Source organism: Zea mays, chromosome 8 (genome assembly GCF_902167145.1).
Source record: "Zea mays cultivar B73 chromosome 8, Zm-B73-REFERENCE-NAM-5.0, whole genome shotgun sequence".
Taxonomy (NCBI): Eukaryota; Viridiplantae; Streptophyta; class Magnoliopsida; order Poales; family Poaceae; genus Zea; species Zea mays.
Genome location: NC_050103.1, coordinates 102,911,420 through 102,923,521, shown reverse-complemented (window position 1 = coordinate 102,923,521; position 12,102 = coordinate 102,911,420). Strand labels below are relative to the sequence as shown.

General features: G+C 45.2%; 1 protein-coding gene across 1 annotated transcript; it reads left to right on the top strand.

Annotated features, from left to right (window-relative positions):
- Positions 1-4,472: 4,472 nt before the first annotated feature.
- On the top strand, positions 4,473-11,371 carry LOC100217242 (COV1-like protein). The gene is given in 8 exon segments (NM_001143597.1): positions 4,473-4,665; positions 5,945-5,997; positions 6,105-6,214; positions 6,611-6,778; positions 7,947-8,044; positions 8,561-8,687; positions 10,480-10,623; positions 10,773-11,371. Coding segments are annotated over 7 exon segments (792 nt in total). The 5' UTR covers positions 4,473-4,536; the 3' UTR covers positions 10,587-10,623; positions 10,773-11,371.
- Positions 11,372-12,102: the final 731 nt, after the last annotated feature.

The window sequence follows — 12,102 nt, the reverse complement described above, 5'->3', positions numbered from 1 at the left end:
GGGATAGTCGAAACTCGACAAGATTCCACCTTAGCAGGAGACGATGTCTATATCGTTGCCCAACAGGCCACACAAGTGTATTATCTCCCATATGCGTGTCAAACGAAAGAACATCTTAAGGGTTGGGATGTTGTGTATAAGGTATCGCCGCATGGGAGGTTACCTGTTCCTAACTATGAAGATTACAACTTAGACCCGGACACATATGATGGAGAGTTCTTCCAAGAAGATGGGCTAGAAGGGCGATTTGAGATAGACTTAACCGAAGCTATCAGAATGGACGTAGATATTGAAATGGTTGTTGATGAGGAGGATGATGAGGTGCAAAATGATAATGACTTAGTAATCCTTGAAGGCAATGACATTAATGATGAACTTGCGTCTTCCGATGGTGTGGAGATTGAAATGCTTGATAGTGATGATGAGAGTTATGATCCGGCTAACCCCGACACATATGAAGATTATTTTTAATCGATGTAATGCTATATGACTTTTTATTTCGCACCTGTTTTTAAATACATCTTTTTATATGTGCTTATTTGTTTACTCTTAATTGCAGGTTGTTGGACAAATATGGTGGGCGGTTTCCTGAGGAGGAGGAGGGGGAGGAGGAGTAGGACGGCGGACGATGCAGAGCAGGCAGCGCAGCAGGACGAGGCAGAGCAGGCAGCGCAGCAGCAGGCGGCGCCTCAGGACGACGACGACCAGCAGCAGGACGACGATGACCAGCAGCAGGACACCTCAGGTTCAGGCGGCTCTAGTTCGAGGAGCATCTACCTGCGAGGCCCCGCGAGTCTCCCTCAGTGTCCCATACTTCGGGACAGACGGCCGCTGATTCGGCCGGAAGGGGAGAGGTATGTAACTTTATGTTCTTCATTCTTGTTCATATTATGTGTTCAAAATCATAATGTAAACTAATACTTTTTATTTATCACTTGGACAGGTCTTGGACGGTTTTGGATTATGCTGGGGGTCATCGTCGCCCCCCCAATGGCATCCTCGGCCTGCTGTGCAGGGAACACTTCCCTGGACTTGTGGAGTACGCCGGATTGACGGGCCCAACCTTCACCTTCGACCACTACGCCGTCGCCCCCGATGCAGTAGACCGGGACGGCAGGGAATTCAATAACAAGGCGGAGCGGGTGAAGCAAGAGCTGTGGGTAAGTCTTAGTATAATGTAAAATATGTCGCATTCGTTGCAAATTCTTGAAATAATGTATGGATACATCATTTTTGTATGCAGGATTTCTTCAGATGTGATGCTGGATACGAGGCTAGGGCGGATGTGGTGGCCACCACGAGCTGTAAGAAGCTCGTCGTGGACATGCACTATGAGGCCCGCATCCAGGCCATCATCACCTACCACGGCTCCGTCCTTGGGGAGAAGGTGACCAAAACTCAAGCCCGAACCATGTCGTTGACCAGGGAGCAGTACCTGCAGGTAAAGTCATGCATGTTTGGTACCAGTACTTCATGCATGAATTTTATTTTATCTTCTGATATGCACTTTACGTGTTTACTTTGCAGATGATTCCACATTGGTGCGCCGCACATCCTCTGTGCTGGGAGCAGATGGTGGATAGGTGGTGTTCGGCTGAGTGGGACGAGGCGCACACAGCTAGCCGGGAACGGCGTTTGATGATGCAAGGCCCCTCCCACCACCAAGGCAGCCGGAGCCTGGGCCAATATGCCGAAGCATGGGTACGCCACCTTTTTTATTTAGATATATAGCACTAAGTTAGATATTATTTCTAACTATCTCGTTGGTTTTCGTTGCAGTCGGCGTCACATGGTGGCAGGCCTTGCTCCACCTTCTCGGCCTATGCTATGGCCCATAAGGGTAAGGCGACGTCCGACGTCACCTACAACCCGGATGACGGGCCCGAGGCCTACACCAACCCCGCCGTCTACAACCGCCTCCATGACTACACCGCCATGGCGCAGGAGGTCCATGGCCCAGACTATGATCCGAGCACCGAGCCGATCGACACCGATGTGCTCATGAGGGTCGGAGGAGGCAAGAGACATGGGCGGTACTGGATTGCCGACGGGGCAATCAACTCGTTCTCCACTCCCACTCTGTCTCAGGTGAGAGCAAGGAGCACGGGCTCGAGTCCAGCCATACGACCTCGGCACGACAGCTCACAGCATCGCATACAGCAACTCGAGGTTAGTGCTTCTGTAACTCGTCCTTTCTTGAGTTATATACCTTCTCTTTGAGTTACTATAACGTTGACTTGTAATATTACAGACCCAACTAGAAGAAGAGAGGAGGGAACGTCAAGAGATGGAGGCGAGGATAATGGCGGAGCGGGCGGCGGCTGATCAGAGGATGGCGGAGATGTTCCAGTACATGCAGAGCCTTGGCGCCGCACAGGGCATCCCTCCGCCACCTCCATTGTTCCCTCCAGTTGACCCTACTCTCTTCCACACTCCTGTGAGTATCAAAATTGTAGTTAGATGTTTGTAATGCATCTGGTATAACACATGCAATCTCTTCTCTGTGCAGGGCCAATCTGGGGCGGCATCCAACAACCCTCCGGAAGGGTTCAGCCCAACGCAGCCCCGGTCAAACCGCCCACCTCCATGAGTGTTGTGTTTTCATTGTTTTAGACTTCAGAACTTATGTATAATACTTATGTCTGTGTTTGATACTTATGTGAGAGCTTGCGACGTTTGAGACTTATGTTTGTGTTTAATACTTGTGTTGAACACTTATATTTGTGATGAATATTTATGTTTGTGGTGACGGTTTTATGTTTGTGTTAGCTATTTATGTCTGTGATGATATCTGTGATGTATATATGTGATATATATGTGATATCTTCTGTTTGTGTGGATGGAATACAAAAAACAAATAAAAAAGGTATATGCTGGTCACTTTGCCGAGTGTTACACTCGGCAAAGAGACTCTTTGCCGAGTGTCTGGGTCATAACACTCGGCAAAGAGCACAGACCTGGGCACCGGCTTAGGTTCTTTGCCGAGTGTTATGTCTCTGGCACTCGGCAAAGACGACCTCTTTGCCGAGTGCCGCACAGAACACTCGGCAAAGAACCTGACATGGGGACCCTCCCTGGCGGGTTCTTTGCGGAGTGTCCCACGCGGCACTCGGCAAAGATGGGGTTTTTGTCGAGTGCTGCCAGGAAGACACTCGGCAAAGCTAACATCTTTGCCGAGTGTCACAAGGGACACTCGGCAAAGCCTCCGTCTCCGTTACCCGGCGCCGTAACGGCCGCTTTTCTTTGCCGAGTGCTGTCTGGCACTCGACAAATATTTTTGCCGAGTGCCCGAGAAAAAGCTCTCGGCAAAGAAGGCTTTGCCGATGCACTGTTCACCGAGCCTTCTTTGCCGAGTGTAACACTTGGCAAAGCATTTGCCGAGTGTTTTCAAGGCTTCACCGAGTGCTTCAGGCACTCGGCAAAGCGATTGATTCCGGTAGTGAGTTTAATGAAAGAGCACTATGATAAAACACCATACACAAGGTAACATAATGTTGTAGGTATATAGAGCCATGCATGCACGACGGAACGAGGCATGCGGTGGTAGGGGGCCTCAATTTTTAGTGCCCCCAAAATTATATAGCCCATCACTAATTAAATTCAATACCTTGTAATGAGATTTCTATGTGAAGTTTATAATTAATATTTATGCCAACTATATATAGGAATCACTACGACATCTCTTCTTATTTCGTACTATAGGAATCACTAGCTATGTAGTTTATTTCTATGCAAATTACAAAACGTCAATGAGGGCCACTGGAATAAGATGTATATATTGGCAAGTGCAAAACTATATAATTTGAGATAATTGGTACTTAAAGGCCAGCAGGAACAAGTAAGTGAGAGATATTCAGGTAATGACTGTTTGTCTCGTACTATTGTAAGATAATTCTTCGTAAGTACTCAATGCTAGTTTGGTGTGGCTTTGAATTTTTGTATTTTAAAAAAAACGAGTCGTTAAACTTACGAAAAATTTAAACGAATTATAATAAATTAGAATAAATGAAGTATTATATATGATTATCGTTTTAATTTTTTTATACGGTATAGAGTCTATTTTAGAGTTCGGTAACTCTGCATCTTGCACACTTTCTTGTTTTTTGATTTTTTAGACGTAGCAGATCGATTTTTTGTGAGCCGTAGCTCCGAGATCACGCACGTGCTCACGGCCAACGGGCAACGGCGGTGTGAGCGGATGTGCCGCTATTACACGCACGTCGTCGAGGCGAACAGAACACAACAGCGACGGTGCGGCGGGTTCGAAATGGAGCCAGACCCGCCGCTTGCGGTGCGCAACCACCGCCGCCCGCAAGGCCGCAACGCGCGGACCCACGTGCCCCGTCCTCGCAGGATGACACGCGGGGCCAGATCCGACGGCCCCCGCACGAGGGCAGTTCGGTCACTACTGCCGGCGGCGTCTCGCTTTCCAACTCCGCCACCACACGGCCCACACCACGCCAACTGCTTCCGCAAGGCCGCGAGAGCTTTGCGTAAGGTAAACTTCAGCGAGCAGCATCCGTCCCACCGACCGCAATGCCGGAGGACAAGGAGTACGCGCCCGTGCCGCTCGGCCAGGCGGCGGCCGAGGCGGCAGCGCCTGACTCCGAGGACCCTGCCAAGTCGCCGCCGCGACCCAGCTCGCCCGGCACGTCCACTCGCAAGGTCCGGATCCTTCTCGCCCTAGACCCTGCCCCGCCCTGCAGCTTCTACCTATACCCTAGTCGCTTCGCTTCGATCTGGTCGCCTCTGTGCGGCCGCACTGTTCAAGTTCAAACTGCCTTTTCGCCTTCCGGTCTTCCGCCTCCTTTCCTTTCTCGGGAGGGAAGCATGAGTTGGCCATGTGCGGGACCTGACCCGACCACGCCTGAGCCTGACGCCTTCGGTGGTCAAAATAACCCTTTGATTTTTTTTTTCTTTTTTCGCCTAATATTTCGTATCGGTTCTCATAGTTCTGGCATGTGCACTTTTTATTGTTATCGTGAAAGGCTGAAATCCACTGGACGTAACATGATTTCTCCTTCGCGACACCAAATACAGACCACGCTCGCGCTTGGTGTGTCAATACTCGTGTTATGTGAAGTAGACACTGATTTAAACGAGAGACTATTAGCTATGACCGAGGAATATTTGGGCCGAATGCTGCATTTATTCTACTGTTAATTAGACTCCAAGCAAATTCTGGCATTATTAAGATGCCAAGTTGGCCTACAATAACTAATGCGATGTTCTTGGCTTCCGATGTTTCATGAATTTGAACATGCAGGGTTTTGCAGAGTCAGTGCATAGGATCTAGCCATACAGTTTTGTTAGAGAATTTGCACCATAGAATAGAAATTTGATCAACTAATTGTGATTGAGTGTTAGCCTCAACTATATCCTAGTGGACAAAAAAAAAACTCGGCCGGTGGGGAAAGACACCACTACGGTATTGTATTAAGAAGAAGCTCAAACTGAGCCCTATAGAGAAAGATCACGCAAGCTGCCCCTGCAGCATGAGGGTCTGCCCCCTTATAAGTAAGATGTTTTCTCGTGCTTTGAGCCTCCTAACCCCCACACGAGGATCCGTTCCCTATAGGCCAGTCTATCTCATGCACAACGAGTGGCCTTTTTTAACCACAACCTGAAATTCGCTCCCACTAGGAGACGAACCTAGAATACAAGGAGTGCTACTAGAGCCATCTAACCAACTCAGCTAGAGGCCCGTTCGCCTAGGGGACAAATAGCACTCCATATATTTAGGCATTCTGCCATTTTCCATCTTAAAGTTTTATTTATTAAACCAGCAATGTTCGCATCATTCTAGCAAAAAAGACAAAATGTGTACCCCGATTTTATTGTGTTACTTTCTTGTTTTTTTGGATGCATCCAAATGAATTTTGTTTCCCGGACAGAATTTATTCAAACAATTCTCGTAGTTAATATCTTGTTCATTTGATAATAGGCATTCTTTGCTGTTCTTCAAAGCTGGGTGTCAAGAAAATTTATGACTGGATGGTATGCTTCACAAGTTCACAATGACTAATTCAGACACTTTGCAATGGCTACAACTACAATATATTGATGCTAATATCTTCTTTTGTCTCCCTACTTTTTCTTTGCAGTGTAGTTCTTTTGCCAATTGCTGTCACATTCTTCATCACTTGGTGGTTTATCCAATTTGTTGATGGTTTTTTCAGCCCACTCTATGCAAAACTGGGGTTTGACATATTCGGTAATTGTTTATCTTTTATTGGTGGTACTTCTTTTGCCATGATACATTACTAAAATTTAGAATTATCGATGCCTTTTTTCTTTTCTTTTCTTTTTCTATGCTGTATATTGTTGTTATGACATAAGTATTTTATAAGTTTTACCCCATGAGCTCTTCTTTGTATTCAATCTAGATTTAGTCTTCAGAAGGAACTAAGGAATGCAAACCCTATCTCAGGGAAATATAGGTGTTTTTGTTTGGCCATTTATTTAATACTGGATTTCTTTACTATGTGGTGTAATTGGTCCTGACTCTCCCTATATTACCAATAACCAGATTCCTGAAGTGTCTGAGTACATTGTACAGTGCATATAACCTCTTTCTTGAATTTATAGTGTTTTTATGACAATGTTTCAGGCCTTGGGTTCTTGACCTCCCTGGTGTTTATACTTCTTGTTGGAATCTTTGTGTCTTCTTGGGTGGGTTCAACGGTCTTCTGGGTTGGAGAATGGTTTATAAAGAAAATGCCCTTTGTAAGGCACATATACTCTGCATCAAAGCAAGTTAGCACTGCTGTTTCACCAGGTAATGTAATTAGTACACAACTCCATTCTACGTGCACCAGAATGTTGAACGTCCATATTATTTCTTCAAAATTTATTTTAGCTTTCCTGTAGAGGAGTCCTATACATTTTTATCAGATGAAAAACTGATAAATTTTAGATCAGGTAAACTATATGCTTCATAAACAGCATAAATGGTTTGAGGGTCACAATTTTGTTTTTGGAAACAAGAAGTTTTTAGTGCAATTCATTTTTTGTTTGCTTATGAATTTTTGGGGCTTTTGTGTTCATGGCCCTACTTCCAGGTAATTTTGCCCCCATTTTTTTTCAACATGGTGATTTTGCCCTCACATTTTGAAACTGAAGATTGAGTTTGCCCCTATTCCATTAAGCCCCTTAACGGTGTTAATTCAGCTGCCAAAAGACAACTTTGCCCATGCAAATCTACCCTTGCTTTTTGCGAATTTTATTATTTTACCCTTTTTTAAACATGAATCATTTGGACAACATTTTGACTTGTTTCAGAAGAATTTTGACAATGGCGTTCATGTTTTCAAGTCGTCCGATTAATCGCGATTAATCGTCCAAGTCGGTTTGGACAAATCACAATTAATCTCTCAAGTTGTCTGACTGATCGTGATTAATCACCCAAGTCAGTCAGCCAGAACGACCAGCTAGTCGTCTGACTTGAAAACTCTGATTCAGAGAATTTTTGTATATTCGAATAGGATAAAACTTTGACATAATTTGCATGTGTGCAAGTTTGACCAAACTTTAACAATTTTTGGACAAACACTTGATAGAATTTGGATATATTTCAAGTGCAATGCTACTCATTTGAGTAGTACTTCATTCCAAGTTGTAAGACGTTTTGGCATGAGGGTTTATATTCTTTTTCTTTAATATGTTTAATCCAGTAAAAGTTAAGAGCCATCCAAAACAGGGGCAAACTGCTCATTCGTTTTCGAAACATGAGTATAAACACCATTAACCTCTACAGTAAGGGCAAGGACATCAAAGTCCCTTAAATTTTCTTACTACCATGAGTGTTGCATGATTCAACAGCACCATATTTCTATGTTGTATGTTGTGTTTACATAGATATCAGCAGTTTGTATTTGTTTCCAACTTTCTTGTAGTTCCTTTTGTCAGGCAGAAATGTTCTTAGGACTTTTTTTTTCTCTGGACAGATCAAAATACAACAGCATTCAAAGAAGTAGCAATCATTAGTCATCCCCGTGTTGGTGAATATGCATTTGGATTCATAACATCAACCATGGTTCTTCAGGTACTTTTTCATGCACACTGCAGCTGTGTATGGCTTTGACCGGCAGATGTAATCTTTTAATGATGGATATTTTCCTAGTTAATATGCTGTCCATAGATTTTTTCGGTGATTCAACTGTATGCATCTGAAGATTCATTCCTTTACATTGTGCTATCTTTTATCTTATGTTTAAAATTAGCCTAAATAATTAATTTTAAGTTTTTCATCGCCTAGTAGTAGCAAGGTAGACCACTCCATAAGTCTCACACCCCTCTTACTTGGCTAATCATATGAGGCCTGGAAACTTAGCCCTACAAGCTAGCGTGGAGCTAACGCCCACTTGGGGTAAAGAGATATAACAGTGACCCCTATTGCATACTAAATTGGTCATAAATTGTTTCATTCAGACTGATGTTTGATTTATAGAGGCAATGAACTATGCAGTTCCTGCCTGTACAACCACATGCATCCATGATTGATTTAATACTTAATCTTTCACTCTAAACTCTGAGGTGACCATCTATTGTTGCATTGCAGACAGACAAAGGTGATGAAGAATTGTGTAGTGTTTATGTGCCAACCAATCATTTATATATTGGTGACATCTTTTTGGTAAACTCCGCCGAAATTATAAGGCCCAATTTGTCTATTCGTGAAGGCATAGGTTGGTTCCTTGCTCTCTTTTTATCTTTGCCTCTACTGCTACTGTCAACAAAGAAAATGTCGGAGAGAAAACTTCTCCGGCCGGGTGGCGGAGTGCACCCTCCCTGATCCTAAGATGATGAGGGGGCCTAGGGATTGCCTGATTAGCTGGAAGAACACGAGAACACAAGGGTTAGAGTGGTTTGGGCCGTCGGAGCGTAATACCCTACATCCACTGTGAGTTGTATTGCCTGGGAGTCTCTGTGTGTATCTTTGTCCGTCGAGAAGCCTGAGTTGGAACTTGTTTCAGACTTGTCGTCTACCGTGTGTGTGCCCTCCCTTTTATAGCCTAAGGGAGGCACGTACATGGTGACTAAGCCCCGACAAGTGGGCCCAATAATCTATTGCTAAATATAGAGTAAGTGGACCGGCGGTCTGTGGAGAACATATATCTTCTCTTGGTCGTCGTGTAGATCTCCTAGCTTACCGCGCCCTTGTCCTGTTTAATCGGAGCAGGGCACAGGCGTAGGCTGACGCGCTACCGCATGTAGGGCGCTCAAGCGTCGTCGTCCTGTCTTCTCCGCATGTCTCCCTTTGCCTTGGTAACACGCGGGCTACAGTGAGTCATAATGGTATCAACCCAAGTGGCGCAAGGAGTAAATGGTCTTGCCTCGGTAACACGCGAGCTACTGTGCGACCTGTGGACGCATCGCCTGCCACTGGGGCGGGCAGGTATATGCCTCGTTCACAGTTAATGCAGAGGCGCTTTACACTCAAAGGCTGACATGGGGCTATCCATGATGGCTTACATCACACGTCGTAGAGCACGTGGCAGCACCGGGTCTCGCCTTGTGTGGGGAGTAGTGACTGGGACCGCCCTTCCTTGTGATAGCTCTGGACCGCCCTTGGCTAGGGTCCGGGTGGTGCTCGGGGGAGGTCCCGTATCCTCCGGTTTGGCAGCACCGGACCCCCTTAGGCCAGAGGTCCGGGTGGGCCGCCATGAGGGTCGAGGCCGTTCCCGGGGGTCTGGCCCCCAGGCGCAAGTGCCGAGAGCCCTCGTCTTCAAGACACGTGGCAAACCTGGACCCCCTCCGCTGGGATTCCAGAGCGCTGGTTATAGGGGCTAGCCTCCACCCGAGCCCAGTGGTCTTACTGGGCAGACCCAGCCACTGGGCTAGGAGCCTAGGACGGACCACCATTAGCATGGTGACTAAGGGTAGTCCCGGGGGGGGTCTGTCTTGACCCGACAGTAGTGGGTACCCCAATTATGAAGTACCGACAGAAAATATAACGCTTCTTATGTTTGAATGGCTTGGTTTGGTTTGAGATAACAAGTTCTTGTTAAGTCGTTCCTTTCTGTTAGAAATTTTCAAATGTTCTGTTATGGTCAGGTGATAAGTTTTTGGTGTGTGAACCATGAACATGCACTTATCTCTAATGAACGCCTCTGATTACTGGGTAGAGATTTTGAGATTGACAAAGTTACAATAGACCCCTCACTCCACGGGTAGGATTCCCATCCTTAGGGTTGATTTGGTGACAAGTTGATTTGGTGACAAGGGAATCCCGGGAGGATTAGAGGGGATTGAGCGGGAAATGAACTAATTTCCCCCTCAATCCCCTCCGATCCTCCCGGGATCCCGGATCACCAAATCAAGCCTTAGTCATGTTCCACTTCCACCACAAGTCCACAAGAAGCGTAGACATCTGTTTTTTGGTCCAAAGCTACAAATTCATTGTTGATTCATCATAACACTTCATATATTTGCTGGTTATTCTAATCTGATGATTTTTCTGCTGTGTGCGTGCTACAGAAATAATTGTTTCAGGAGGAATGACTATGCCGCAGGTGATCATGTCACTGGAACCAACACCTCGGAAGAGCCAGAACGTCCGTTTGGACAGAGTGAGGACAGTATGACTGTATGAGGCATGCATGAAAGTGATGGGTGTTTCAGGTATGTTCTGCTGGAAGCAGGGTTGAAAGCTATTTTGAAAGGGCTTTTCATTTCTAGTTTTGGCTAGTTGCAGCTGAATTCTATAAAGTTAGGGAAAATTCTGATTGAATAAACTGATCAAGGATCATTGCGGCAATGCTGCACTGCAGGATGGCTTGTTGGTTATGGATTCAAAGCTGGGGCATGGAGCTTGAGACAATCAATTTGTAGATTGCATTCAGAACTTGCGCATTATTGGCAGATACATGACAACCTCACACTAACTTGCGTTGCTATCAGTTGGTGACACGAAAATTGCAGCTCCACTTACAATTACAAGCACGACATGCACTTTTAACTGATCTCCAGCTGCGTGCTAGGTCGTGTTTGCTGAACGTGATTCAATGCTGCATGTGCATCTACCAGTGGTACTTGTGTATATGATTTTTTTTTTATACTACGGTTGTCAGCGTGCTCGGGGAAGGCTATAGTCCTGGAGTCTGCCAAGACGCATGGAAGAACTGTGATGAAAACCAACCTGTTCTTGGGGCCTTATGCCTCAAGGACCTCCCTTGGCTTTTACAAACACAAGTGTCCACCCCACCATTTAGAACAAGTATAATATGGCTGGGCTTTAAACAGCTCCATGTCACCAAAATCCTAGATGGTAGGATGAGAACATCTCGAGAACATTCGAGAGCAAAGAAAGTAGGTGCTTCATGAAGAACTTGGCTTTGGCGCATTATACGAGGAGAAAGAGTGTGATTGCAACCTGCTGTGGGAGTTAAGGCAAACTCTTTCTTTTTTAGCCAATCTAAATGATTTCTCTCCAAACATTAAATATTTTTAGCTTTAGTTTAATCAACTTAGAGTCATCTAAGCATAAGCTTAATATATGTGTTGGTTTTAGTTTTCTTGATGTGGTAAGAGCATGGAGCCTTCAGTTGGTTCTTCAATTAGCTTTGCTCTTAGGGTGACTTGACCTTGAGGCTCCCTGGAGTAATAAAGCTATTCTATTCAGGAGTTAGCTTTTTTAAAAAACTGACTTTCTCGCAGTGCAAAATTGAAAGCACATCTGGATATGTTTTTAGTGGTTTTCGGATGGAACTGTGAAAATATATATCGAAAAACTTTTAACGGCTTTTAGTGGTTTCCACCAAACGAGTTTTAGCTTTTTAACAGCTCACAAACCATAACAACTTTGTTCACAGCTTACATCCCACATTAGTTTTTTTACAGCCATAACTCAACCAAACATATTCTAAGTGTCGTGCTGGAGTGATATGAGGCCCTAGGACTCAGGGTGCTTTGAGGTTCAGAGTGTGGTCCCGCAGCTTCTTTCGAAAATCACTCTAGGACTTAGGGTGCTTCGAGGTTTGGGGCGCTTCCATATGAGTTCTTTTGGAAATCACCATTCATAAAAATGGTCTATGAATTAGCCTCCCTGACCCTTCTAATAACAAGAAGTCTAAGATCTCGACCCTCTAGGTTCTTTAGGGT